The 25,909-nt window shown below is 49.9% G+C and overlaps 1 protein-coding gene across 1 annotated transcript; it reads right to left on the bottom strand.

The window, feature by feature from the left end:
* Nucleotides 1-10,325: 10,325 nt before the first annotated feature.
* MFNG (MFNG O-fucosylpeptide 3-beta-N-acetylglucosaminyltransferase) lies at nt 10,326-23,612 on the bottom strand. Its single transcript, XM_030263038.4, has 8 exons — nt 22,723-23,612; nt 18,064-18,112; nt 17,444-17,546; nt 17,202-17,355; nt 16,057-16,142; nt 14,625-14,790; nt 14,001-14,086; nt 10,326-13,200 (listed from the first exon to the last, which is right to left on the bottom strand). Exons 1-8 carry the CDS (start codon nt 23,059-23,061, stop codon nt 13,134-13,136), a joined length of 1,050 nt encoding a protein of 349 aa, XP_030118898.4. The 5' UTR covers nt 23,062-23,612; the 3' UTR covers nt 10,326-13,133.
* Between the last annotated feature and the right edge of the window lie 2,297 nt (nt 23,613-25,909).

Raw genomic sequence — 25,909 nt, 5'->3', positions numbered from 1 at the left:
TTAACCAAACTCCAAAGGCAGAAAAAAATATCATTTTAAATATGGTTCATTATGCTTGTTGTTTCTGTCTTGTGAGCTCTCTCAAACTGGACTTCAGGGTTCATTAAGAAAAAAAGTCTGGACAGGGCTGTGCAGAAATTGAGGAGAAACAGACTTAGAAGACCCTGTTTGCTAGGATCAGGGTCTGGAAATGGCCTCTGAGGGAAGGTGGGGAGCCACAGCATATTTCTCACTCACTGATCTCAGCAGCCTTTTCGCAGTGAGTACGTGCACCTGCTGGTCAGCCAGGCTGACTAAAGACCTCCAGCCACCTCCATGGTTCAGGTAAGGAAAGCCCCAGTTCATGTTTGGTTCTTGCTTTGCCCGAAAAGGCTGTGCCAAGCTGCCAGTGAAGGACTGTGGGTACTGTAGTCTAAGGAGCAATTTTCCAAGCTACAAACATTCCAATTAGAAACACAGTGAGTGGGCAAACAAAACACATCAGGCTGGATGTTTTCTTCTGAACCCTGGAGGAACTTAAGCCAGCTGCTCCAGATTTATAGCTGCTCTAGATTTATTGCAGCAAAACTACAAGGCACTCAGGCTCTCAGAGCACGTAGGAAGGTGCTCTGCTCCTTCCATCTGTGCAGAGGAGACAGGGAGACCCCCACCCCTCAGAACTCCAGGGAATCCCAGTTTCCCATGTGGTTGTCATACTGACTTTATGATGGGGAAGGTGTCCAGACCTTGGGCAGAATCAGGAGGCCAACTCAGGCACCTCTGGCTTTGTGGCTGCAGCCCAGTGATGCCTCTGAGGCATCCTGCCAGTCACTTCTGCCATGAGCACAGCTCCAGCCATCCCTCCTGCTCTGGCGCGTGGCACTCCTTGAGCTGCCTCCAGGTGATGAGGAGACAAGACAGGGCTCACTGCAGTGATCCTCGGCTTCCTGAGAGGTTTGCCAAGTCTCCTGAAAGGTTTTGCTGCACTGTGGCCTCTGCAAAACACTCCTCCAGAGGAGTCTGCTGCCAGGCACCTCTCACAAGGGTGTCTCAACCCATCAGGGCTTGCCTCCATGGCTGTGGCCACCCTATGCCATGAGCAGCAGTGCTGAAATGGCTCCTGTCTTCTCCATTCAGGGCAATGCTCTCATTTGCCAAAGGACCAGCCTCGACTGTTTCCCACCTGTCTGCAAGGTAAGGATGGCTGGGATGTGCCCAGAGCTGGTTTACCACAGTGACATCACCTGGATAGGCAGCTGGGAAAGGACTGGTGGCTCCTAGTATTGAGCCTGAGGCACCAAGGAGTGAAAGACAGCTGCCCTTCCACTCAGCTGCCCTGTGCCAGAGCCATGCCACTGCCTTGGCGGGGAAAACCCTGGGCTGTGTGTACTCTGTCTCCCATCCACGTCTGTGTCCAAGTGAGCTGATGGAGACAGACATGGGAGATTCCTGACTTCTCTCCCTTGCATCCTCCTCACTCATTTTCTCCTTGCCCCTCCCGCAGTGATGAAAACACGGCTTGCAGGGCTGCTGCACTTACCACCGTCGCTTCCTTCAGCCAGGGCAGAGCCCCGAGGGCCGGAGGTTTGGGGGGCCCGTTGCCAGCGCGAGCTCGGCCGGTGGGTGAGCGGCGGTACCGGAGTGCCCTCTGCCGGTCCCGTTCCCGGCTGCCCGGCCGGCCCGAGCCCTGCACACCCCCGGCAGCCCCGGAAACATGGGTCCCGGCACTCTCTCCCTTCAGGTTTGGTGCCATTCAAATGGTTGACCCTGTGAATGAGTCTCCACAGAGCTGGAGCAAAACATCCTGACCATTTACCTGTTCCAGGTGGTTGGGATCTTCTGTCACAATGGGATGTGTATGCATCTTATTCTCTTATTCCTCATGCCAAATTTTCCTGCAGAGCTCACCTAGATAACCCCCAGTGTTTTGACTATGCCAAACTTCCACGGTGAAACTGGCAGGGAAGACTGGAACGCTTCTGCCTGGACCCAGGACACCTGGATTCAGAGCCATCCATGGATTCCTGAGTTATCCTAAGAAAGCACCCAAGACTGAGCACACAGAGTGAGGCTCTGAAGTCCCTGTGGATCAATGCTGGTTTACACCAGCAGAAAACATGTTGCCTCTAGGCTCTGGGACTGAAAAGGTGACATTGAGTTGCTCTCAAGAGTGAAGAAAAGGAGAGAGTGAGACGACAATCCAAGGAGCTCAGGTCCCTCTGTGGAGCTGGTCACCGGGAGCTTCAGCACATAAGCCATTCAAGCAGGGATCACACTGACCTGACAGATATGAGGTGAGCTAATTAGCAGTACTTGTCTCAGGCTCCTTCCAAGCTCAAGTGCTGCAGAAATGCTGAATACCAGGTCTAATTACTATTCAGGGCACTGTTTAGTTGGAAAGAGATAATGGAGACCGGTTATCCAGGAAAAGATGACTTAAGTTTGGGTCTGGGGGTGTGTTGAGGTACTTGGGGGCCTCTGAGGAAGAGATGCAGTGAGGTGCTGAACATGCCAGTATGAGCAGGCCTGACAGAGCAAAGAGGAGTCTCAGAGGAGCCCTGGAGGAGAACCCCTGAGGAGAAATTTCCTCCCACATGTCATGGGTAGGCAGCTGAGCCCTGCATGCACTTCCATCAGGAACTGCCCTTTATAAATATTACAGAACAGTGACAGAAAAAAAAAATCATATGCAGTGGGAAGAGGGTTTTTAAATGAAGGAAAAAAGGTGTCCTGCAGCCTCATCAAGGGGAACAGTGCTGCATCCTGCACTGGAAGAAAACATTCAAATTGCTTAGATACGCAGTACATCTAAAGACTTCATCATGGGACTAACACAAAGTGTTGCTACCCGCACTGGGACTGCTTGTGGTCTTGAAATACCATGCATAGCAGCTCTCTGCCAGGAGGGAGTATCAGTGGATACCATTCTTCCCTGGCCTTCATTAGAGTAATGTAAAAAACTAGCTGACAGCATCCAAGGTGAAGTAAAAACTTCCCTTTCCCTCAGCTTTTCATTAAGCAGTGCTGAAACCACTGCCCTCTCTCCCTGTCTGATAGTCATCTAAATGTCGAGCCACAGACAATAAGGAGCCAACCTCTGCTCCTATTAACCCAAAGTGCTGGAAGGATTGCAGGGCAGAAAAATTACTTTGCCTGGTAAAAATGTAAATGTCACTTTACAGAGGACAACTACAATTTGACAGAAAATCCACTACCTCTTCCAAACACTTTGTGAGCCCTTTTGGATGCCATGCCACAGCTTATTGAGTGAGCAAGGTGGAACACAACTGCTATTTTTCCAGACCCATCTACTCAATCTCCATCTGCAGTCCATTTATCTGTCACTGGATGGGCCTGTCACTGCCACAAGGGCTCCCATTTTAAAAAAGCATCAAAAACAGTGAAAGGCAGCCAAGACCTCCTTCCTTTCTCCTCACCAGACAAATTCAGATCTGTAAGATATTGGCATGAATCCCATTCTCTATGATCCCCTGGCTAAATCCCAACCAAAGTGGTGTCAGACTGGGAGTTCCCTGGGCTCCTCTAAATGAAAATTATTTTCTGCAACTGAAATTGAGATCCCATTATCCCACACTGGATCACTTCCAAGTAGCACAGAAGCCTTCAGCCTGTTTTCTCACCCACTAGGTACCAGCTCCTACCAAGTAAGTCAATACCCTCTCCTGTTGTCCTGCAGCAGTGCTGAGGAAGTGCTTCAGGGACATCTCAGAGTTTGCAAAGCTCCCAGGGGGAAGAATTCTATGATTATTCCTGTGCCATCAAAACTAGACTTTCAGGAGAAGAGCTGAGAGATAGAAATCCACACTGAAGTCCTGGAACAAGCCCTGACTACAAAGCTCTGCAGGCCTCTTTTCCACAATGTCTCTATGGCCTTCTGCCCCATTCCCAGCCTGGTTGTTCTGTGTTGGCACAGACCCTGTGAGAAACAAAAACCAGAATTCTTCTGAGATATAGGAAATGCTTTTTATCTGAGCTCTACCCAATCCATCCATTGGTCAGTGTCTCCCACTGTCTGCCAGACTGTTTTAATTCCTTTTCTGTGAACATTTCCTGCCTTCACCACCCTGGAAGTTCCTCCTTAGGTCAGGTGGAAGGCATGGGGCAGTGTGTGAATTAGTTAACTCCCCTGCTGAGGATGCCAAGCTTCATCAGCCATACCAGGGTTGCAAAAAAATAACATTCCAGGTATTTTGCACTCCAGGGCACAGAGGGCTCTCAGAGAAACTCATAGTACTGTGGAAATAATCACAGAGAAACAACCAGGAGAGCAAAACCGAAAAAGAGATATAAAAAGGAAAGCAGAAAAATGCACACATTTGAGGGCAGGGAAAGCACAAAGAGCAATGTGGAGATGCAGAGCAGCAGAAAGCGAGAAGATAAAATTATATTCACAGAGACCTGGCTATAGGGAAATAAAAGGGGAGGGAGCCATACAGAGGGGAGAGCACAGATGCAAGGAAGGAGAATACAGGGCATGGAAGGGAAGCGGGGAGTCAGACAGGGGGAAAGGGAGGGATCTGGAGAGATTGCCTGATGTCAAATCTGATAGAAAAGAGGATTTATCTGCAAAAATAACCCAGATCTAAGCCACAGCTTCAGAGCAGCTGCGCGCACAGCCACAGCACTATTTGCTCTTTAGCAAGAGAAAAAATGTGCTGGTGCTGGCTGCGAGGCAAAGCGGGGTCGCACCGCGCCAGGAGGCTGCCGATCCCAGGCTGCCCATCCCAGGCTGCCCATCCTAGGCAGCCCATCCCAGGCTGCCCATCCTAGGCAGCCCATCCCAGGCTGCCCATCAACCCGGACCAAGACGAAGGGAAGGCAAAGAAAGACGAGGCAAGGCAGAGGAAGGCAAGGGGGCAGGGGCGGCGGGCCCGTCCCTGTCCAGGGTGCTGACCGGACCCGCCGCCTCCAGAGCCGGCCCGCTCTCCTCCTGCCCCTTCCCGTCCCAGAGCGCTGGGGCCACGCTGGGGACTGCAGGCAGACAAAAGCACTGTGCTTCCCGGAGAGAGCTGAGCAGCGGGGAAAGAAACACACAGTCAGCTACAAATAAAATATATTTTCGCCATTCCTCTCTCCTGCCAGTATTTTCAGCAGTGGAGCTGGGCTTTCTCAGAGCAGGGATGGATGACCAGCAGTAAAGTGTATGTGCATGGCCAGGGAAGGGAATGAACATAAGGCACCTCTGGAGCTGCACTTCTGATCTGTCCGGAAAGGTCATTCTATGGATTGGATATCCACTCCGTGAAGGACAACCCTCACTGCTCCTTGAACTAGCCTGTGCTGCCCTGGATGTGTCTGGGTGCCCTCTGTCTCTTTTGCTGCTGGATCCCAGGTTGTCAGAGATAGAGATGGGAGGATGAACTCACAGCTATCCCACCTGCCCCTGATCCATCCAGATTATATTGGATGGAATTGGCAGTCACAAAAGCGTGGTGTCTTTTGGGCCATGTTTGCCACCAGGGAGCTTTTCGTGGGGAGGTTTCACTCCATGGCCTTGATGCTTACAAAAGGCTTAGTCTTGAAAAGAGGTCTTAAAACCACAGTCCACCCACCGGTGGACAGCTGCTCTGTCCACACAGCAGCTTGAGCTGTGACTGTTGTCTGCCAAGTCATTTTGAAAGATGAAAGGTCTGGAATGGAGCTTGGCCTCCTGTGCCCTCAGCTCCAGGATGTGTCTCTGCCTCTTCCCAAACAAATCCTGGCCTCACCAGGCCGTTTTTGTTCCAGAGAATTGCAAATCAGCTGCCCCACAGAGGAGAAAGCAGTGCCCAGGACCCTGACAGAGCTGCTCAATGGGTATCTACAAATGGTGTTGGCACAGCACTGCAGAACAAATCCGTCTTTTCAAAATCAACCAGGTATCAGTGCTTTACTATCACAAACTGGGTTTTCAATTCCAGCGCTGATAGTCTGGACAGAACAATGTGTTTTAAGAGTCAGTTGGACAAATCTGCTGGGAGGGGTATAAAGCGGCTGGCCCTGCTGCAGGATTAGATAACCTGCTGATAGCTGAATAACAGCACCTCTCTAACTCTCTGTGATTTGAATATGAGACCAAGCCAGAGTGCAGTTTTCAGTCACACAGATTCTTGTGCTACCAGACTCACAACAACATAAACACTGTTTTCCAACACTGAAATCTTGCTTATATGTCATGTGTAGCAGGAACTTGATATGGCACAAACATGATTCATGCCATGTCCATGTAACAGCAAGCATGACTCTATAAGCACCTTTCTCCAGGCCACCATAAGAGGCAAAATGACCTCCAGGGATGCAGATGCAGGGTATCAGCCTGGTCCCAAGTCTCCTGTCAACCAAGCAAATCAGAGAGATTTTAATCAACTGGGCCCACATTACATGAAGATGTGCTGCCTGTCAGAAACCAGCCCCATCTTTTGGGATGACTGAAGCCAGGAAAATAAACCAAGAAGAATTAAAACAGAACAGCACAGTCCAGATTAGCTAGGATAAATTACCTGCCTTGTGGTATCTCCCCCAGCTCTGCTCTCCTTGGCTGTCCTGTGCCTAGCAGCTTGCTGACTGAGTAGCCATCCCTCTCTGGTGGGCCAGTGCCACATGTTTAAGTTGGAACATTATTCTCCAGTTCTAGGAAATTGGATTAAGGTTCAGACAATACTGACTGTTATTTACCTTTGATTAAAACCAGCCCTCCTCCCTCCCAGGCCAGAGAGACCAATGTTGCTGTTATTTACTCTGCTGCCAAACCTGGAGTTCAATCCCTGCCCTGCGGCACTCAATAAAAGTCAGAGCAGAGGTGGGGGTGTGTAGCAGGCAGGGCTGAGTGGGTGGAAGAGGAGTGATTATCCAGGCCACTATGTCCACTTTGCAGTCAGACTCTGGCTCAGCAAGGACTGGGGTGCTCATATTGCCTGCCTCTGTGGCTCATAGGGCTGAGGAATGCAGCCAGGGTGATCCCAAGCAAGCCCTGTTTGCCCCCATGCCTGCCTCTGGTCCTCTCCCCTCAACAAATCCTCACTTCCACACAGCTTTCCTTTTTTTTGTGTCCTTCTTTCTCTCTTTTTCTTCAGTCTCCCCTCTCTGCCATGACCTCCCTGCCTCCCTTTTCTGCCTTTTCCTCTCTTCTGCTCCCACTCCTTCCCTTCCTCTTCCTCCCAGTCCCCTTCTCATTCCTCGCATTCCCCTCCTTCCCTCTCCCCCACTCTCCAAGCCGCTATTCCAGGACAATAGAGCAGATGGCAGGCTGTTTGTTTTATATGTCCCTTTGGAAAATCAGCTCAGCTGTTGAATCTGCGACTTTTGCTAAAAACAGACACCGTCCAATACAGCTGAATGCCAGGGAGAAAGGAGAGGGTGTGGGGGGGCCCTGCTCTCCCTGCCAGCTGCACCGAGGCTCTGTCTGCCTGCACCCCACACCATGCCTCTGGGAAACAAGCCTGTCAGAGAGCCCAGAGAGGAGCTTCTCCCCTGCAGAAAAAACACTGTGGCAAGCAGAGAGCTTGGCCAGCTTCTACAGTCAGCCTCACTCCAGCCAAAACTGATGGTGATGTGGGAAAGGTGGGGTAGTGTGGAAGGGGCAGACTCTTGTCAGCACATCCATCCTGCTCGTTGCCCCAGCCTGCTGCTTCTCCCAGTGCTCATGGAAGCTGAGTTACCTGGGGTATGCTCAGGCAGAAGATGTAGCACAGAGAAGAAGCTGATGCTCTCTGCCAACCCCATAGCTCCTCCTATGATATTGGGAGAGCCATGAGAGAGAAACCACCAGCAACAAGGTGGTTGGAGAGGGGAAGAGTTCTTACCTTTTTCCTTCTGACTTTCCCCTCTTTTTTCTGAGCCCCTAAGACCCATCAGACCACTATTTGCCAGCACAGCCATGAAGAGGATGTGGAATTTTTTCTCTGGTTCTTTCTCTTATCCAAAACACTTGCTTCATCCCTCACCTCTCATGTGCTTATACCACATGAGCTAATACCAAAAACCTTTCAGATCTTCATGGTATTTCTGGGTGGAAAGGAAACTCTTCTCCTGAACTCTGCCCCTCCCTGGCCCAAAAAGCACCTTCTTCTCCTTGCTTAGACATAACAATACTGCCTCATCGATCCTGTAAGCCCTCTCTTCCTTCCTCACTCTGTCTCTGTAAGTAATTCAGAGAAGGCACCCTGTCCAGCACCAAGTACAAGCTTGCCTTGGCTCAGAACCAGGGCTGCTGGATTCTTTGCCAGTGCAATTGCTGGATATTTCATGGCATATCCTCCATCTGATACAACGTGGCCAAAGGCACCAGCTGCAGACTCCCTCTGTGCCCCACTTCTGGGGGTGGAATGGGGAAAGCAGAGTTACAGAATAGCAGCATCTCTCCCCATCCAAATGCCCTGTTTCATCGCACTTCTTCTCCCTACACGGCTAAAATCAACAACACTGTCTTGTTTTCAAGCAGTGGCAAAAGGGTCAGGACCAGCAAATCCTGTTAAATTTGTTCTTAGAGTTCACTATGGATCAGATGCAGCTCCCAACAAAACCAAGAGAGGCTTAACCGAGGCACAGTCAGCTGTAAAGTCAGAAGAGGCTCCTTAGCCTTGCAAAATCCTGGAAGGCAATTTAAACACAAGAGATAGGCAAGGAGCCCATTCTTGGGGTCTGTAATTAATCACTTACAGTTCAAACAGGGAGAGAGATAAGTTCCCTGCTTTCTTGGAGTTCAAGATGGATCAAACAGGAAGGGAAAAAAATCTCAGGCTGTCAAGGAACAGCCTTAAGAGGCAATGCCATTTGAGTTACTACAGCTCAGTTCTGCACTCCTTTAACCTCCCAGGTATTTATGCAGAAAGTCTACAGGAAAAATTCCTGCACCAGCTGGTGAGAACAGACACAGTTACTTAACATTTATGATGCTGCTCTTCTTCCTGGCCTTGCTTATGCCTATGGCAACATTTGCATCCTCTTCAATGAAGCCACATGATGAGCACTATTTGGCAGGGGAGAAAGTTCCAGTTAGTCTGAGATTCCATCTCGGGCACCAACTGCTAGCAGGTTCCTCGAGGAAAAACATAAGGATGGTCCAAGCCTCCCTGTGACCATGCACTCACTGAATAGAGTAGTCACCCACCCTCCTTCAGCTTTGCATCCATCCCAGAAGTGTACAGAGCCAGCTGTCAAGTCAGGTTTTTCAGAGACTGAAGACAAAACAAATATAACAAATTAATTAAAAGAGCTGCTGATCCCACTCTGGACTGTCTGAAAAGACTGCATTGTAAGCAAGGGCAGAAGAAGTAAATTAAGAAGCTAAATCTGTTGTAAGCAAGTGACTGTAACACTGACAAAAAGCCACTGACTTATCTGGAGTGTTATTAAAAAAATAAGAGGTTCAGGGCCAACCAAACTGGTCTCCCCTCTTCCAAGGTGGACTCTGTCTCACAGGCTGGCATCCTCAGTGGCACTGGGGAGCTGCAGGTGCCCTGAGCACAAAAAAAAAGAAATCCAGACCTGGGGGGCCAGGCAGCATCCCCTTTCCTGCTCCTGCAAACAGCACTTTCAATGCACTGCTAAAACTCCCACACTCCTCCAAGGCCTTCCTTGGTGGTTTCTTTCCTTCCAATCTCCTTTCTTCCTGTTCCTATTTCTCATCCGTTGACTTCTGTCTGACAAACTGCTCACCTTTTGAAGGCTGCTTCCTTAGCAAGAAGCCTGGGGAGAGAGCTGAAGGCTGCAGTCCAGGTACAAGTTGGGCAAATCCCACAGTGGCTCAGGAATCTGTTTTTCTTTGGCAGCAGAACTGTTAAGAGGAGTTGGCACCAGAGACAGAACCATTGTCTAGTGTTGCTGTTCTTCTCTCTCCCCTTCAAGTCTTTAGCAACAACTGCATTTTCCCACCTATTTCGACTAACTTCTTTTCCCCTAAAGAAAGGATAGTCATTAGCATTTTTTTTTTGCACTGTCAAATAGGGCTTTTCTTATAAAAATTCTTCACGCTATGGGGAAAGTGAAGAAAAGATATTGTTAACATGAAAGCCTTACTTAATATTTTACATTTCAAATACTGTAACTGCTTTTTTTCCCCCTCCTTCTCCTTTTTCTGAATTTTCAGTATACAGTTTAAACATCATTAATAGTGTTGGTTGCTATGGTGCTGGGCAGGCAGAGGTGTTTGTACTTGAAACCTTGAACTACACTTAATGTTGTACAACAGCAGGGTTATGCCAACACCCTTGACTTTGACCTCGTTTTTCCCAGTAAAACATAAAGACCATTCCTTTTTGCTCTTGGGAGAGGTTTTTTTTTCCCCTGAAATGAGAAAAAGAAATGTGAGCTAGAGAAAGATAGAGATATTTAAAAAAAAAAAAAAAGAAGAAAATACAAATTTAATAGACCCAGCAGAACCTTTCCAAAATCTTTGTTACATCAAGAGAAAGAGACTAAAAAAAGACAGCCCCCTGAAAAGTTTCACATGAGATTGTTTCTCGTTTTCCCAAGCAGCTAAACATTTTAATAAACTAGGAAAATGAGACTGTAAAACCACAATATCTGACAGCAAACCCCAGGGGCAGGAACCATTCCTGAAACTAATTTTAACTCATGTTTTAACGTTGATCAGATTTCATGTGGTGAATGTCCCATTAAGCTGTCTCTCTGTTCTTAGAGAAAACCTGGTTTCTTTTGTCGACTCAGAAGCTATTTTCTTTCCAGCGTACTGTCGTCACAGGCATAGCAGGACTTTTTTGTCATGCATTTCTCTACAGCCCAAGAGATGCCCTGCCCCAGACATCTTCTCATCTCTTCTGTTTCCTTATGAGACAAGACATTTTCCACAAAAGTAGCACTTAACTTCTCCAGCAAAGAAACTCAGTCTTAAACGGGTTCCCATGCAGGCACTCAAGGATTCAACCCATTAAACATCTGATCTTCAGCCATGCAAAAGGCACCAGGTCAATTCAGACCAGCTGAAGCCAGGATCCAAAGCAAGCTTTCAGTTTCTCTGCTTTGCTTTTACCCCAGGGAAGTGAAGCTGCTGTACCAGTTTCCTCACATGAATCACATTTTGCTCTGATTGTCACCAGGGCATCTACAGCCAGGACCAGCTTTTTAACTCAAAGTCTCAACATCATCTGAAAATCTGAATGGGGAAAAATTATATATCCAAGTGGTGTAGGTTTCTCTTGAAGACTCTCCTTCTCACAAAACTGTATTTCATCTTCTGGTTGCACCCAAACCACTAGTCCTGTGGAGCAGGACTTCTTGGTGCTGCATCCCTCTTCCAACAGCCCTGTCTTTGTTTTGTGCCACGTTGATTCTTGGCTGGCGTAGCCTTGTGAGCCAAGGGCTTTCCACAGCTCAAGGAATGGCCACTGCCATCAGCTCGCTCCTGTGCCTGCTCAGGACAAACTTCTACTTCAGAGGCCTGTTGTGCAACAGAAGAAAGCAAGGCTGCGTGCTGCTACACAAGCTGACTAAATGCCAGTAAGTATGACCAGGTTGGAAAACAGCTCTGCAGGCTCCTGACTTCTGTTTTTTCCAGAAATTAAAGTGCTCATTCCTTTCTAGATCCCCCTTCACAGAGGTGGAAGGTCTTTCTGACGCCTTTCCTTTAAACTCTGTGTGCACTGTGTAGGAGATGCTGGTGCTTGGGGATGGAAGGAGGTGACAGAGTGGCCAGTTTTCAAAACGGCAAAGCCACAGTGACAGTCGCCTTTGGCTCTTCCAGCCCACCAGCAGCAGGCTTAGTCACATCAGCAGCTTCAAAACTGAGCAGCTCTTTAGAGAAAGGGCATTTGTCCTTTCATCTGGAGATTACAGAATCTCTCACAGATCCCAGCAGTCTGCTTTGAAATACTCTTTAAAGAAAAATACCTGTTTGTGGCACCACCTGCCATTTAAAACAGCCTCTCTGCATTCCAGGTTTCCCTGCAAACCTCCCCCAGCCACTTAACTGTTTGTACAAGGACAAAATGGTGCCAGAATTCATTCCCCAGCAAGGACCATTGCCCAGCTTTCACATCGGGCACTGTATTGAGAGAAGGACCCATCACAAACATGCCAGAAAGACTGTAACCTCTATGGGTCCATTCCTTCCCCCTGTTATGCTCAGCAGGGAGAGCAGGAAGGCAGAAAGCTGCTATTGGCATCTGGAGGGAAGCCCCACAGAGATAAAAAGCTCTTTGCCTTGCTGTTTCCATTCCTTCATGACTTAAATTTTTTGGTTGGGGACAGAAAAGATTGTAAAGCTGTAACCTCTAATCCGCTCCCGAGTGCTCCTTCTCCATCTCTTCCTTCCTCCTCTCTTTCAGCCAGCTCTAATCCTTTATGTCTCTTCTCACAGATAGGAGCTGGACTCTAATCTCAGCCGACAGGTTGGTAATTAGAGCAAGAGATTATCCTGACCCCACATCAAGAAGGTAAAAGGAGAGGATGCAGCACCATACAAGATCAAACCTTCAATGTTCCATGCAGGAACCATCCCCATCTCACTCAGTTTCCCCCTGGCTCCTTTACTCCATGCCCTCTTCTTTTGTCCCAGCAGAGCAGGGGATTCCTGATTCTTTGTACTTCCTGCCTATCTCCCCTCTGTTGAGCAAGGACTCTGCTTTTCCAGGATTCATTCAGCCCAAAAATTGACACATTTTCCATTTCTACATACTTTGACTATGCAGAGACTCAGCAGGTCTGCGTCTGCAAAGTGTGGGCAGTAGGGAAAGCACCGATGTGGAGGAGGAGGCTCTGCTCAGAGAGTCTAGAGCCATGGCATGCTTCCACCAGGAGCTGGGCACGAGGTATGCACACACAGGGCCCTTCTAGTCCAGCAAGATGCAGCTAGGGCACAGAGCAGCAGCAGCAGCAAGCCCTTATCTCTACCCAGATGCCCAGCAGTCACTATCCGATCCTTGATCTGCTCAGAAGGCATACAGCTCCCATCCCTTGCACATATTTCAGCTCAGATGAGAAGCTCATTCATGTGTCCAGCCCATCTTATCCATCTTTGGATCAGACCTTGTCTCTTGTCCTGTGTCACCAGTATTGAGGGAGGAGCAAGAAAGCCGTCACAGAGCGCCAAGACCACCAGAGTGAAGGTGAAATTGGGAGCACCAAGCTTCTTCAGTGTCCCACTCCCTACAGGTGAACAGGTGTCACCTGGATCCCTTGCAGCTGAGGCTCAGGCATCACCAGTCAACAGCCTGCAGGCACCAGGAAGTGTCGGGATAGAGGTGGCAGTGGAGGGATCGAAACCTGCTGGGGACAGAGCAAAGTAAGGTCAGAGGACAGTTTTTACACCAGCACACAGCTAGAAGATGGGAGGCCTCTCCTTCATGCCCCATTCCACATCAGGCGCCCACCCTGCACCACAGAGCTCAGGACTGGTTGTTCACCTCAAGATGTCTTTTCTCAGCAAAGCCTCCCTCTGATACCCAAATCTGTTTCTAGCCCATGGAGCCCTAGCCCACAGCTCACCCTGATCACAGGCAGGGAGATAGGCAGTGGTTCTGCTGATGCTCTTTTCATCACCTAGCTGCTTCCCACCCCCACTATCTCCAGCCAGGATCTTCCTACTCATGCTCTGCAAATAACAACTTTAGGTTTGCTCACTCAAAGAGGAGAAGGTAAATCAAAGAACAGTTTTGTTTGCAGTCAGCCTGAAGTGAACCTTTTTCTTTTTTTCCTTCAGTTTTCTCAGCAAAGCATAAAATGAAAAAACAAGCAGAAATTCCTTTCCTGAGTTTAAAAAGAACATTTCTGTTTCTGTCCCTGAGGTAAAAGGTTAGCTTGTTCAGTCTCAAAATGGGAAATAAACAGCAATACTTTCAGCATTGTCCAAATAAAATGTTTTAAATGCTTCATTTCTTCCTATTCACCCAAAAAGGTTTGCAACATTTGTAAGTGTTCACAAATAACTTAATGCTGGGGTGCCCCTCACCTAAGGTTCCTGTCCCTCCCTCTAGCCCTCCTGCACCCCGTTGGGCTGCCTCCCTATCCCAGCTTGTTGTCTGAGGGCTCACACAGCAGCACCCCAGAGCACTCATGCCCCATACCGTGAGGGATCCTCCTGGGCTGAGAAGGGGCCGCTGAGCTCAATGACATTGAGCTTGTTCTCAAACACACCATAGCTGAGGGTGACCTACAAAGTAGCGGTGAGAAAGGAGTAGAGAGAATAAGATGTGTTCAGGAGTAAGGAATTTGCTGTGGATGACAAAAATTCCCATTCTAGTTCTTTCTCTGCTGGCTTAGCAGATAAAGCTAGTCAGCCTTCCACATCTCTCCTGTCTTCTTTCCCATGATGGTCCACTCTACTAGTCCTTTGCCCACTGGTCCTTTACAAGGCAGAGAGAGTGCCATGTCAAAGGCCCTTTCCCAATCAATCATCATTTCTGCTTGTCCTTGTGTGACATTCTCCCAGGGATGCCCTCAATCCTCCCATCACTCCCCATACATGTGCTCCCCACCACTGATCCCAGGGCACTGTGACTAGCAACTGTGCTGCAGGCAACATCTGCTCCTTATTTCAAAGAAGCATTTGTCAGGAAAGCCTCCCCAGAAGAGCAGATGATTGATTCAACGCTCATCAGTGCCATCAGCGGATGCTGATGTAAGTGCCTGTAAGCTCCCCTCCACTTCTCCTTCCTCACACACCTTCTTGCTTCCTTTCCCCTCCTTACCTGCTGCATGAGCTGAGAGGTGGGGATGAGCTGCAGGTTCTCCAGGTGGGAGTGGAAGAGTGAATTTGGAATCAGCTGCCCACCAACTTTGCACTCGATGATGTAACCCACGGTGCAGTCATCTGGCAGGCGGATGAGCTCGGAAGTGCTCACAAAGTTCCTGCCACTGGAAGAGAGTAGGGCTGCATGGGTTAGGAAAAGGGTAGGGGCAGATGTAGGCAACCACCTGGGCTGGAGATTACTGAAAACCAGAGTAAATTCTGTAACTAGGCAAGAAATCCCTGAGTTCCACCTGCACATACTCAGGAACAGGCTTGCTCTTTCACCATTCCCAGCCATCCTGACCCCGATACATAATCCAAGTCCTTGCTAAGCTGATGTAGAGAGCTGACAGACTTCACTGAGTCACTTCTCCACGTGTTTGGTGAAGTGCACTGAGCCCCTGAGGGGTCAGACAAGCCACAACAAGAGAAACAGTGGAAGCACATGGCCAGGTCCAGAAGGAAGTAAAAGCAGGACATGCAGCTTGGATAAGCCATCTACGGTAATGTAACACCACATACTTTGCCACTTTTTGATAACAGGCTAAACCAAATTTTAAAGCTTCTGGAATTGGATTTACACAATATAAAGTGTTGTCTACTACAACAGCCCCCAGCAAACTGAAATGTGTTTTAAGCACCTTAAAAACACTAGTGGCAGACTTTATGCCAGGTTAAGCATTGTCTACCTGCGCCACTTTCACTTTACCCTAGATGACAGATCATCCTCCTGACTGGGTCTACCATAAAATACCTATCATGGGATTTGGCTACGGAAGCCACCTGGTGTGGATCAAATCTATCCTTCTGGGTATGTTTAGATCTGGTTAAGGCTGGTTAAGGCACAGCCAATGCCTACCAGTGTACATGCCTGTGGTATAACTTAGGGCATCATCTTGTTCTAGGCAGGGATAACATGACCTTGGGACCTACCTCCGTTCTCCATGCATCAAGCTGAGGAAATGACAGTGGACACCCGAGAAGCCAAAGAGGGTTTTGGGTGAGGGAACAGAAAATTAGCTCAGGAGGGAGGTACGGAAAGCTGGAAAGAAGCAGATGAAGGGAAGATGAGACAGAGTCACACAAAGCTGAAAAGGGATTGGAAGGAGTCTGGGGAGTAACCAAGAGCCTTAAGGAGAAGGGGAGAGAGGAGTACATCACCCTATGACCATGTTTACTGATGTGCCTGCTCTTGCCAGTTTTCAACCAGTTGGCAGACCCGCCCACTACATCCCTCCTCCAGTCTCACATCTTGCAGATGGGCAGCACGTGGCACTCTACGTGGCACTCTACGTGGCACCACATGCACAAATCCAGGTCTGACACTGCCAGGAATTAATGTGCAGCCATGTTGCTAATCCCTTCAAGGGCTCCCACACTCCCCAGCTCACCTGGCCCAGGGCACCATCTTCCTTGCCAGCTTGCGGCTGATGCAGAACCCAGCCCCTCCCGTGGCAAACCAGAAGCGCACGGATTTCTGGAGAGAAACACCAGAGACAATCAATGACAGAGGCTCAGACAATACCACACTCCCAGAGGTGGGAATGCTGGAAACCCGGCTTTGATGTCAGGACAAACACAGCCCTGTTGTCACCCCAGCCCCCTGACTACTGCCCAGAGGAAGGACTTGCTAGCAGTACAGCATGGATTTTCACTTCCTCATAACTGGAACAGCCAGTTGCTCCTGCTGGCAGCAACAGGTGAGGTGCCTAGGGCAGGCTTTTGTCAGACATGTCAGACATGTACCCAAAGTCAGAGCAGAAACGTGGGACTCTGCCCTTTGGATAATCAAACTTAGTCAACACCTACAGTCATGTTTAGACAAGATGGCAAGTTTTCAGCTGTTGTCATTGCTCTTGGGACCCATCTCTCCTTGCAATACTGTGCTGGTTTTGGCCAGGGTAGAGTCAATTTTTTGTCACAGTGGCTAGTGTGGGGCTGTGTTTTGGATTTGTGCTGAATACATCATTGATGACATAGAGATGTTTTTGTTATTGCTAAGCAGGGTTTATACAACAGCAAAGGCCTTTTTTGCTCTCTTGCTGCCACACTAGTGAGGAAACTGGGGGTGTAAGGGAGGTTGTGAGGAGACACTGCCAGGTCTGGTGACCCCAACTGACCAAAGGGATTTTCCAGACCATATGACACCATGCTTAGTGTATAAAGTGTGAGGAGAAGGAGGAAGGGGCGGGACATTTGGGGTGATGATGTTTGTCCTCCCAAGTCACCATTACATGTGATGGGCCCTTGCTCTCCTGGAGGTGGCTGAACACCTGCCTGCCCGTGGGAAGCAGTGATTTAATTCCTTGTTTTACTTTGCTTGTGTACCCAGCTTTTGCTTTTCCTGTCTTTATCTCAACCCACAAGTTTTCTACCTTTTGCCCTTTCGATTCTCTCCCCACTCCCTCTGGTGGGAGAGCGAGAGAGCAGTTGCATGGGGCTTGGCTGCTGACTGGGGTTAAACAACAACAAATGTGAGCCAGAGTACCAAAACAACCCACTGCCCCCACACCACCACCACCACCACAGGCTGTACCGTCTGGTTGTTTGGCAGCGTTTCTGAGGCCCAGATGGGTCGGTTCAGGCTGGGTTTGCCCAGGTAAACATCCCATGTCTCTGCGTAGGAGGACAAGAGCTTCAGGAGTGCCCGAGGGTTCAGATAGTTGTCATCATCCAAGTGGCAAAACCAGCTGGGGCAGACAGGGAAGACACAAGAAGTTTGCAGTATGGAGGGTGCCTCTTGCTCTCAGGGGTCCCCCCACAGCAGTCCTGCCTCACCTTAGGCCGCTGGCCAGGAAGGCGTCAAACTCTGCAGCCATCTTGCAGGACAGGGCCAGGTGGCTGTGCTCGGCAGAGCAGTTGGTGAAGATCACATGGCCACCTGCCAGAGGAGGGAAAGCTCAGAGCCAGCCTACTTTGCACAGTCACAGAGAGGACATCTGGGCAGGAGGGAAGGGATTTGTTCACACACAGTCTCCTCATGGCCCCCCAAAAGGCATCCAAGCCCATGGTGACACGGGTTCCACTCTTCCCTACACCAGGAGATGAAACATGGACAGAGCCAAGCAACTTGGCCAAGACTAGGACACCTGCCATCCACACTTCCACCCTGCCCACTGCCAACCACGACGCAGAGATTGAGGGGCTCTGTCAAGTGCCACTTCTACCCATGGATGCTTTAAAGCAGGCAGCACCCTGCCTCCAGTCGGGTACATGCCCCGGGGTAAACCAACCACAGCAAACCATGGACCACCACCACAGGACTCAGCAAGGGGCGTGTTTCAATGGGCAGTGGTGTGCAGGACAGCCAGCCCTCACACCAGACCCCCTCTCAAGGCCAGGACAGTTCAGGGGCTGAAGTTAGAGTAGAAAGGTGCTGTCATAGGACAGGTCATTACCCATTCTCTTTTTCAAGGCATAATCTTCTTCATCAGTGAAGATGTAGGTCTGGGGAAACAAGGAAGAGATTACTCTCAGGGATGGAGCTGGTGCTCTTCCTGGCTGCTCACTTCCTCCTCCCACAGCCAGACACATTTGACATGGTTACCCCACTCCATCCTCTCCTCTGCTGCTGTACCCACTCTGAGACAGCAGATGAACAGAAGGATTGCTGTGCTCCCCCTTCCTGCAGGGCACAACGAGCAGCACTAATGGGGCTTTATTTTCACATCCATCCCACTGCCTTGGGAACAGGGGATCCATGACGCTGAGTGAGGGGGCGAGGTAGCCCTGGATTGGGTGTCAGTGGTAGAAAAATTAAAGCATTGTGGTACAATGATGCTTGGGTTAAAAGCACATCTGCCTGTGTGTGAAGTGTGCACAGCCCCCTGCGACTTTCTGCCCCCTCCTCCTCCTCTTCCTCCACTCCCAGGCTTATCTAATCCCCCTTGCTGCCATTATGTGGCACATCTCCCCCCTCTTCAGAGCCTGGGGAGGATCAGGGCTGGTGGAGAAAAGCTTTCCTCAGGCAGAAAATGAGCTTTCATGAAATGAAAAAGCAGTCGCGAGCCATAAACAGTCTCCCCACCAGCTGCCCACAGGCTGGTTAAACACAGCACCTGCACAGGCACAAAGGGAACAAGGCAGGCAGACAACAGCTCCAGGAGCCATCACTGCTCCCAAAGGCTCTGGCAGGGAGACACAAGTCTCTACATCTCCCCACACCCACCCAGCATTTGGGAGATATATCCCTATCTAGAGGACATAGCAGGAGAAATGTTGTGTATGTGAAAATAAGGTAGTGCAGGACCCTCAGAGATACCTGGCTCAAGCAGAGACAGCAGGATGGTTTCCTGATCTCAGATGGATGAGCTACAGCGCTTGGGGAATGACCCTCCAAGAGCTGAGCTGCAGCAATGGAGCATGCACACATTCCTACCCTACCCCACCAGTAAAGTCTCCCAGTTAAAACCACTTTCAAGGGGACCATGTGACAAGCAGCAATTAGCCAAGTCTCAGGTAAGGGAACTGCTCTAGGTCAGGGGACCATATCATAACCTTCAGGCAAGGCAGGGATTATCAGCAGCACGGGGTTTCCCTTGCCAGCATGTCAAAGTTAGAAATTTCCACTATGGCAAATATTTTCATCTTAAGAAAAATAAAACCTGAAGTCGTTGAAACTTTCTGACATTTTCAAAAAAAAAAAACAAAAAAAAACCAAACAAAAAAAAAACCCAAGAAACATTGTTGCTGGAAATTACTTGCTTACACATCTAAAATCAACTTGATAACACGTCTCTAACAAACACCACATTTGATTGACTTAAAATAGCAAGATGCATATTTTCCAAATTTTCTACATGTAAAAATATTCTGAGGTTCCCAGTTTTCTCTTGATGCAAGATGAGAATTTTTTTTTTTTTGCAGACATCCAACATGTTCCTGTGGAACCCAAGGATGAAAGTACATTGTCACCACAGGCAACACCAGACTGTCCAAAATAACTGGGAAAAGGGAAATATGAGTGTGGGGACCAGGCAAGTCCGATTTTTCTGGCACTTGAAATCTCTGATCTCCATGGCACACCTGGTTGTGCTCAAGAAGTGCAAAAGAAGATCACAATAGCAAATGCAGCTGCCTCCATCCTTGTCTCACCATCCCTCACACACCTGAGGGTGGGAAACCTGGCACAGCAGTTGCTGCCAGAGATGAGGCACAGGAAGCATCCCTCCATTCTGGAGTGGAGAAGATGTCTGTGTAGGAAAGCATGTTTGCTGGACAGCAGTGCAAGCAGTGATATGGAGCCACTGAGTCAATCAGCTTTTTCTGGCAGCCCTTCATGAACATAAGAGCCCAGGCAATGGATAAATACTAGATTTTGAGACCGCCTCACCCCAAATTGGGGAACTAGCCTAGCAATAAAAAACTAGGAAAAGAGATAAAGATGTGGAACCTGACAATCCAGGGCCATGTTCATTGCCTAAGCTCCCCGGGTATCATTTCTCTATGAAGAAACCCTCTCCAAAATGCAAACACATTAGCAGGATTACTGTTGTGTCCTGCACAGAGAACAGATTCAAAATCTGCGGTGCATTCACATCACTAAAAATCTGAAAGCCAGTTCAAGATGGGGCATTCCAGTTGGCTGGGTGTGTGGGCTTCTAAAAGGAGGGGAAGTGCTAGAAACAGTTCACATTACCAAACCACACCAGAAAGCTGGGCTTATCTCCATCAAAACTACTAGGGCAGGAATGTAAGTCACTCCAAGGTTCTGCCCAGCTAAACAATCATCAGAACCCATGCTCATATTTAGATTAGGCTTTTACTGAGGAAAAGGCCTTTCACTAAAATGGCTTTCACATCAATCTCCAGTGGGAAGTTTGTCATGGATCAGTTCTCAAGAGGCAGAGCATAGAGTGCCTATCTCACACTTCCCCATATCTCACCAACTGCATGTCTTCAGATTAAACAGAGCAGTTTCAAAGACAATCTCTCACCCTCTTATTTTCTACCCAACAGAGTCCAACACAGAGGATTTTTAATTCGGCTCCCATACAGTCTGTCCTTTCCATCAAAACCACAACTGTTCCTGCCTCCTGTTACAGTCACCTAAGCCTGACCTGGGAGGTCTGGGCTGCTTCCTCCAGGAGGAAACCATGCAGGTATCCAGCTCTGAAGCCAGGTTTGACATCAGCAACACAGCCAGCTGTTAAAATTTTACTGCTGGCCACTGGTGGAGAAACACTCACTGACTTGGTCTCCAGCCATGATTAAGGGCAAGTGAGATAGTAAGATGCTGGATCAGCCCTAGGAGAAGGCAGCCTCTGCACATCAGGACTTCTGAGACCTGAATTTCTCTGTGGATGGCTCCTAAAGCCTATGTCTCTCCATAAGGACTCAATAACAGGAGGTCTGGTGCACTATTCCTGTCCCCACAACAATTAAATATCCTTTGCAAATTGAAAACTGTCTCTTTTTTTTTGCTAAGTGAGGTTTTCTATATTGTCAAATTTTCAAAATTAGCCCTTTCCTGTAAACTTAAAAAATGCCTGAAGCAGGAATATATTTTAAAAAAAGTTTTTGACTTTCATGTACTTCTCTTTACCTCCTTTCTGCTCCCATTCTCCTTCTCTCAAAGCCATTTTGTAAAAAAATAAGAATAAAAATACAGAAAATTGAGAAGGGAAAAGGAAAATACTGAGCTTGCAACAAAAATTGATAACACTGAAAAAACTCTGTTTAAAAATGAGTAACACTCCCATTATACCCCTTCCTTCTTATTTTCCTGCTCAGTCTGTGTAGCTTTCCAGAGGCTGGCAGGACCATGGAAAATTCAACACCTCTTCCAAGGTTTGGACATCACTTGCATTCCAGAGGAGATCAGATGAGCCTGGGGAGCTAGTATCTAATTCCTATCATCAGCAGAAGGGCCAGGAACTGATTTGTCAAACAAAGGAGGGGGCAGGTGAGTTGCTCCTTAAAAACCCACTGGGAAGGCCCCACCAGCAATATCCTAATACCAGTGCAGCCATGTGGTTGGGTTTGGTTTCTCCAAGGAGCTGCTGGGCTGGAGCTGGCTGGAGAGGAGAAGTGCATCTGCAAGAGGAAGCAGGGCATCTCAGATGCTGAGAGGGACACACAGCCAGGAGAGGAAGCGTGCTCAAAATAGGACATGGCTTCCTGTGAAGACCGCAGCAGACCAGACAGTTGCAGCACCATGAAGTGGAAAACCACCCTAACCCAGAAAACCCTGCATTGCTTCAGGCACTCTCCTACCCAGCACCTCCACCCCCGTCCCCCTCCCTCGCTGGGGCCTGAATTTGCCTTATAGGCACCCATCACACACAGGAAGAGGCAAAAAAAACACCCTTCAGGGCAGCCACAGGATTTCTTCTTTCTTGAGGAGCAGCTCTGTGAGGGAGGGAGAAAAGCACCGGAGCTCTGGGGAGTACTCCTGCCCACCAGCCAGCCTGCATAGCACCACTAACGTGGTGCCCGCATCAGTTTCTCTAGCAGGAAGGAAACTCTCCAAACTGTTTTAGCAAATGATGGAAACATTGGGCCCCCAGTTAAAAAAAAAAAAAAAAAAAAAAAAAAAAGGTCAAAAATACACCCGCACCACTTCAAGATCCTGCACATGAAGGCATCTGCCCAAGAAGGGAAACTGTGGACTGTGCTGATGTGCTGGGGGGTGAACAGGGCTAACGACAGGAGGTCCTCCAGGAGCCTGCCTGCCTTCTTTTGCCCACTGCACTGCACCTTTCCAGGGCAATGGGTGCCCAGGCACAGTGTAGGCATCCTGACAAAGGGCTGGGGGAGCCTGTCAGTTCCAAACCCAACAAACTCATGGCAGTGGGAGAAATGGAAAGCCACCATTTCATACAGACACAGGATGGTCTGTGCATTCAGTCTGGTATGTCATCTTTCCTATGAAGCAGCTACTGGTGACATTTTGCTGGGTAGCATCTCCCTTTGAACGTGAAGTGAGAAATAGAGAAAATGAAGCAAAGTACTGAGGGGCAGTACATGCCCAGCCTCCCCTTCCTCTGGCTTGTCCTGACACCCCGTGCCTGCCCCATTACTAACACCTTCTCTCCAGTCAGAATCCACACACTCACCTGTTCGCTGGTCTGGGATATCCACGTGTCCAGGAGCAGCTCCATCCTGCTCTGGTGAAACCTCTTGGTTGTCTTCACAGCTATGAAAATGTCCCCCAGCGTCAGGCTTCCCTCAGTCCTGTATACCTCCGGAGGATGGAGTCTGAGGTCCTTCTGCCCCCTGCCACCAGCTCCCTCTGGGCGCCCTTCACTCTGTTCCTCTGACTTTTCCACCATCCCTTCCCCGAGCCCTGGGTACTGAGCTGCTTCCCGAGCCCCATGGTGCCGCATGGAGAGGAGAGCCACACTGGCAAGGAAGACTGCGGCTCCAGAGACACCGTGGAGGAGCCGGCGGCCCATGGCTCCCAGACCGATCGTGCAGCCAGTGTCCTGCTGAACAAGGACCAACTCTGGCTGCGCCTCCACGCGACGCTGTCTGCTCTTCTCGAACCCTCCGAAGGAGCAAGATTAGTCAAGAGCAAGGTCTGAACAGAGGTGGTCGAGGAACAGGGTGGGCTAAGACCAGGAAGCCAAAGAATCAGCCCAGCTGAAGGATGCCGCTGAAGCAGGGGGGATTTTCAGACTACGGAGAGCTCAATGACCCAGCGAGGCAGGGACACACGACTGGAAAACACTCCGAGGAGACGGCACGTGGCTGGCACAGCCTGCCAGGAGGACAGCGAGCATCCCTGCTCCCGACGGAGAGGCCGGGTGTCCCAGGCTGGGTGCTGAGGGGGCGACAGACGAGATCAGAGCCGTGAGGGGGAAGTCTGGACGGAAGGCATCGGAAGACTGCAGCCCAGAGAGGCGAGGCAGCGGCCCCGGCAGCAGGCGGGCAGCGGGGCCGGCCCCGCACCTGCTCCCTCAGAGCCCGCTCCCGCCAGCCCGGCCCGCCCCCGGGCACGGGGCGGGGCGCCGCCCGGGGCGGGAAGCACGGAGAAGGGGCAGGCCGGAGTTTGACACTGGGTTTGCCTCACCGCGGCATCCCCGCTATGGGACACCTCCGAGGTGACACACGGCAGACCTGGGAGGACAAACCTGTTGCTTGACTGATTCCCCCGCTTCTCTGTGAGAGCTTGGCCCGATCTCTGCAGCCCTGCTCACTCCGCTGCGCTGGAGGTTGGAGGGGATGGTGACGCTGATGTGGGCTCCGGTGGAGTTGAGGTGCGGGGTCCTGTGTTGTTCTTGCGAAGAACGATTTTTCCCCAGGAATTCCCTCAGCCCCAGACTTTTCCTATGGATACAGGTCTGAGTTGCTGCCCCTGCCTTTCAATTCCAGCTTGCCTCCCAAAGCAGGATCATCTGTTCCCTACTGTCCCTCCTGCTGCCACACCCGAGTCTCAAGCTAGGTTGTGACCCCCACTTTTGACACCCATCTCCCTAAACCATGACTCTGCTCCGGAAGGTCCCTTTTCCTCTGCCTCCAGCCCTGTAAGCCCCACACTCTGCCCCATGTCACATCCTCACCAGGATGTCTAAGGACATTTTGCTGCCCAGGAGGCTGCAGAACCCGTGACTCTCAAAGGAAGAGGTGCACCAGTGACCAAAGGCATGAGGAAGGGCGTACTGCCTCCCTTCCAGTTGTAGAATCACAGAATGACTTGGGTTGAAGGAACTTTAATCATCCAGTTCCAAGCACACAGCCATGGGCAGGGACACCTTCCAGCTTGTGACCAGCTTGTTCAGAGCCCCATCAAACCTGCCCTTGAACATTTCTGGGGGAGCATGGGGTAGGGGCAGGGGGTGCAGTGTCACTGCTGAGTTTAAATCCCACCGAGGTCCTTGCCCCCTACAGCAGGGCTGAGCTCAGCAATTCGTCCCTTGTGGCTTTCATGCTGTCCAACATGTAGCTTCCCTTTCCCTGGGAAAGGAAAGGCAATGTCCTCTCTTTTTGGAAAACCTCAGAGACCTGCAGGCACAGCAGCAAAGTGGCACCTCCAGCTCCTTCTTCACCCCCCAGCTTCACCACTGGTCGCCCCTGAGCCACCTTCACTTCCAGCCCTCTGGGTGCCAGCAAGGGATAGGGATATCCGAGACCCTCACAAGGACAGAGACCACCATGGAAGGGAAATTTTGGAGTCAGTACCAGAGATTGCTGCATGCTTTTGCTGGTTCAGTTAGATAAGATGCAGGTGACCATGCAGTCCCCTTCACACTACCTGCAGGCCACTTTACAGAGTAGCCAGAGAGATCCAGAGAGACAACCAGCCCAGAAGAGGGGATGATATCCATGCCCCCATCTCAGCTTCCCTGTGCAGCAAGCGTGGGGACAGCAGGATGGTAGTGCTCTACATAAGCTGCGGAAATCAGAGCGCCTCCTCAGGGAGCTACAAGCTGTGGGCATTCAATCTCAGCATACCAAAAAAATTAAAATAAAAAGGAATAAGTTGGGGCCCAGGAGAATCGGCAGGGGTGTGGAATGGCTCCATGTGGAAAAGGACACCCCGCCCCATGCACATGTCAGCTCATGGGACCTTAGAACAGAAGGGCAGGGCAGCCTGCCAGGGTCCCTCTGTTCCACACTCCCACCATGTGTCCAACCACAGACACTTCCCAGGCACACAGGGAAGTCTGCCCATGTCCCTGGCTACAACTTTTTACTTTTGTAAGGAAGAAACCACTGAATCCACTTCTCTTCCCTTCTCCCCTATATTTCTCCAAGTCTCAAAGACTCCTGCCTTCCCCTGAAGCAAGAACATCTCCAGAGCATCTCCCATATCCCTTTGGAGAGTCCCTGCAGGTTTTATTTTTAGACCACTTTGAATACTGATGCTTTCTTACACTGATTTGGGGCACGGGGGTGGGGGGGGGGGGGGGGGGGGAGTCATTCACCTTCAGGCCTTACATTACTGCAGGGATGTGAACCTGGTATGACTGGGATTGCTCACATGGCTGGCCAATGCTCCTGAACCAGAAATTAACCTCCCTGAGTGCTCCAGCCACATGCCAGCAGCCTCAGGCACCTGTAAAGGAAGCTTCTGTAGCTCCAAGGCATCCTGGAGCACCTCCCAGCTCTGGCTTAGGAGATCATTTGGGAGGCAGAGGTGGGGCACAGGCAGGGCCCCTTAGTGATGGCCCCAGAAGGCATTACAAATACAATTCAAAGCTACCTCAGACACAACATGGTGCCAGGAAACTCTGCTTGGGCAGGGGTCCACTGTGGACTTCCCAGGGTGACACATGTGCCACCCCAACAATCCCTCCCCCA

The sequence above is a fragment of the Taeniopygia guttata genome, chromosome 1A (assembly GCF_048771995.1).
Source record: "Taeniopygia guttata chromosome 1A, bTaeGut7.mat, whole genome shotgun sequence".
Classification (NCBI taxonomy): domain Eukaryota; kingdom Metazoa; phylum Chordata; class Aves; order Passeriformes; family Estrildidae; genus Taeniopygia; species Taeniopygia guttata.
The sequence above is the reverse complement of the archived record's forward strand: the minus strand, read 5'-3'. Positions and strand labels throughout refer to the sequence as shown.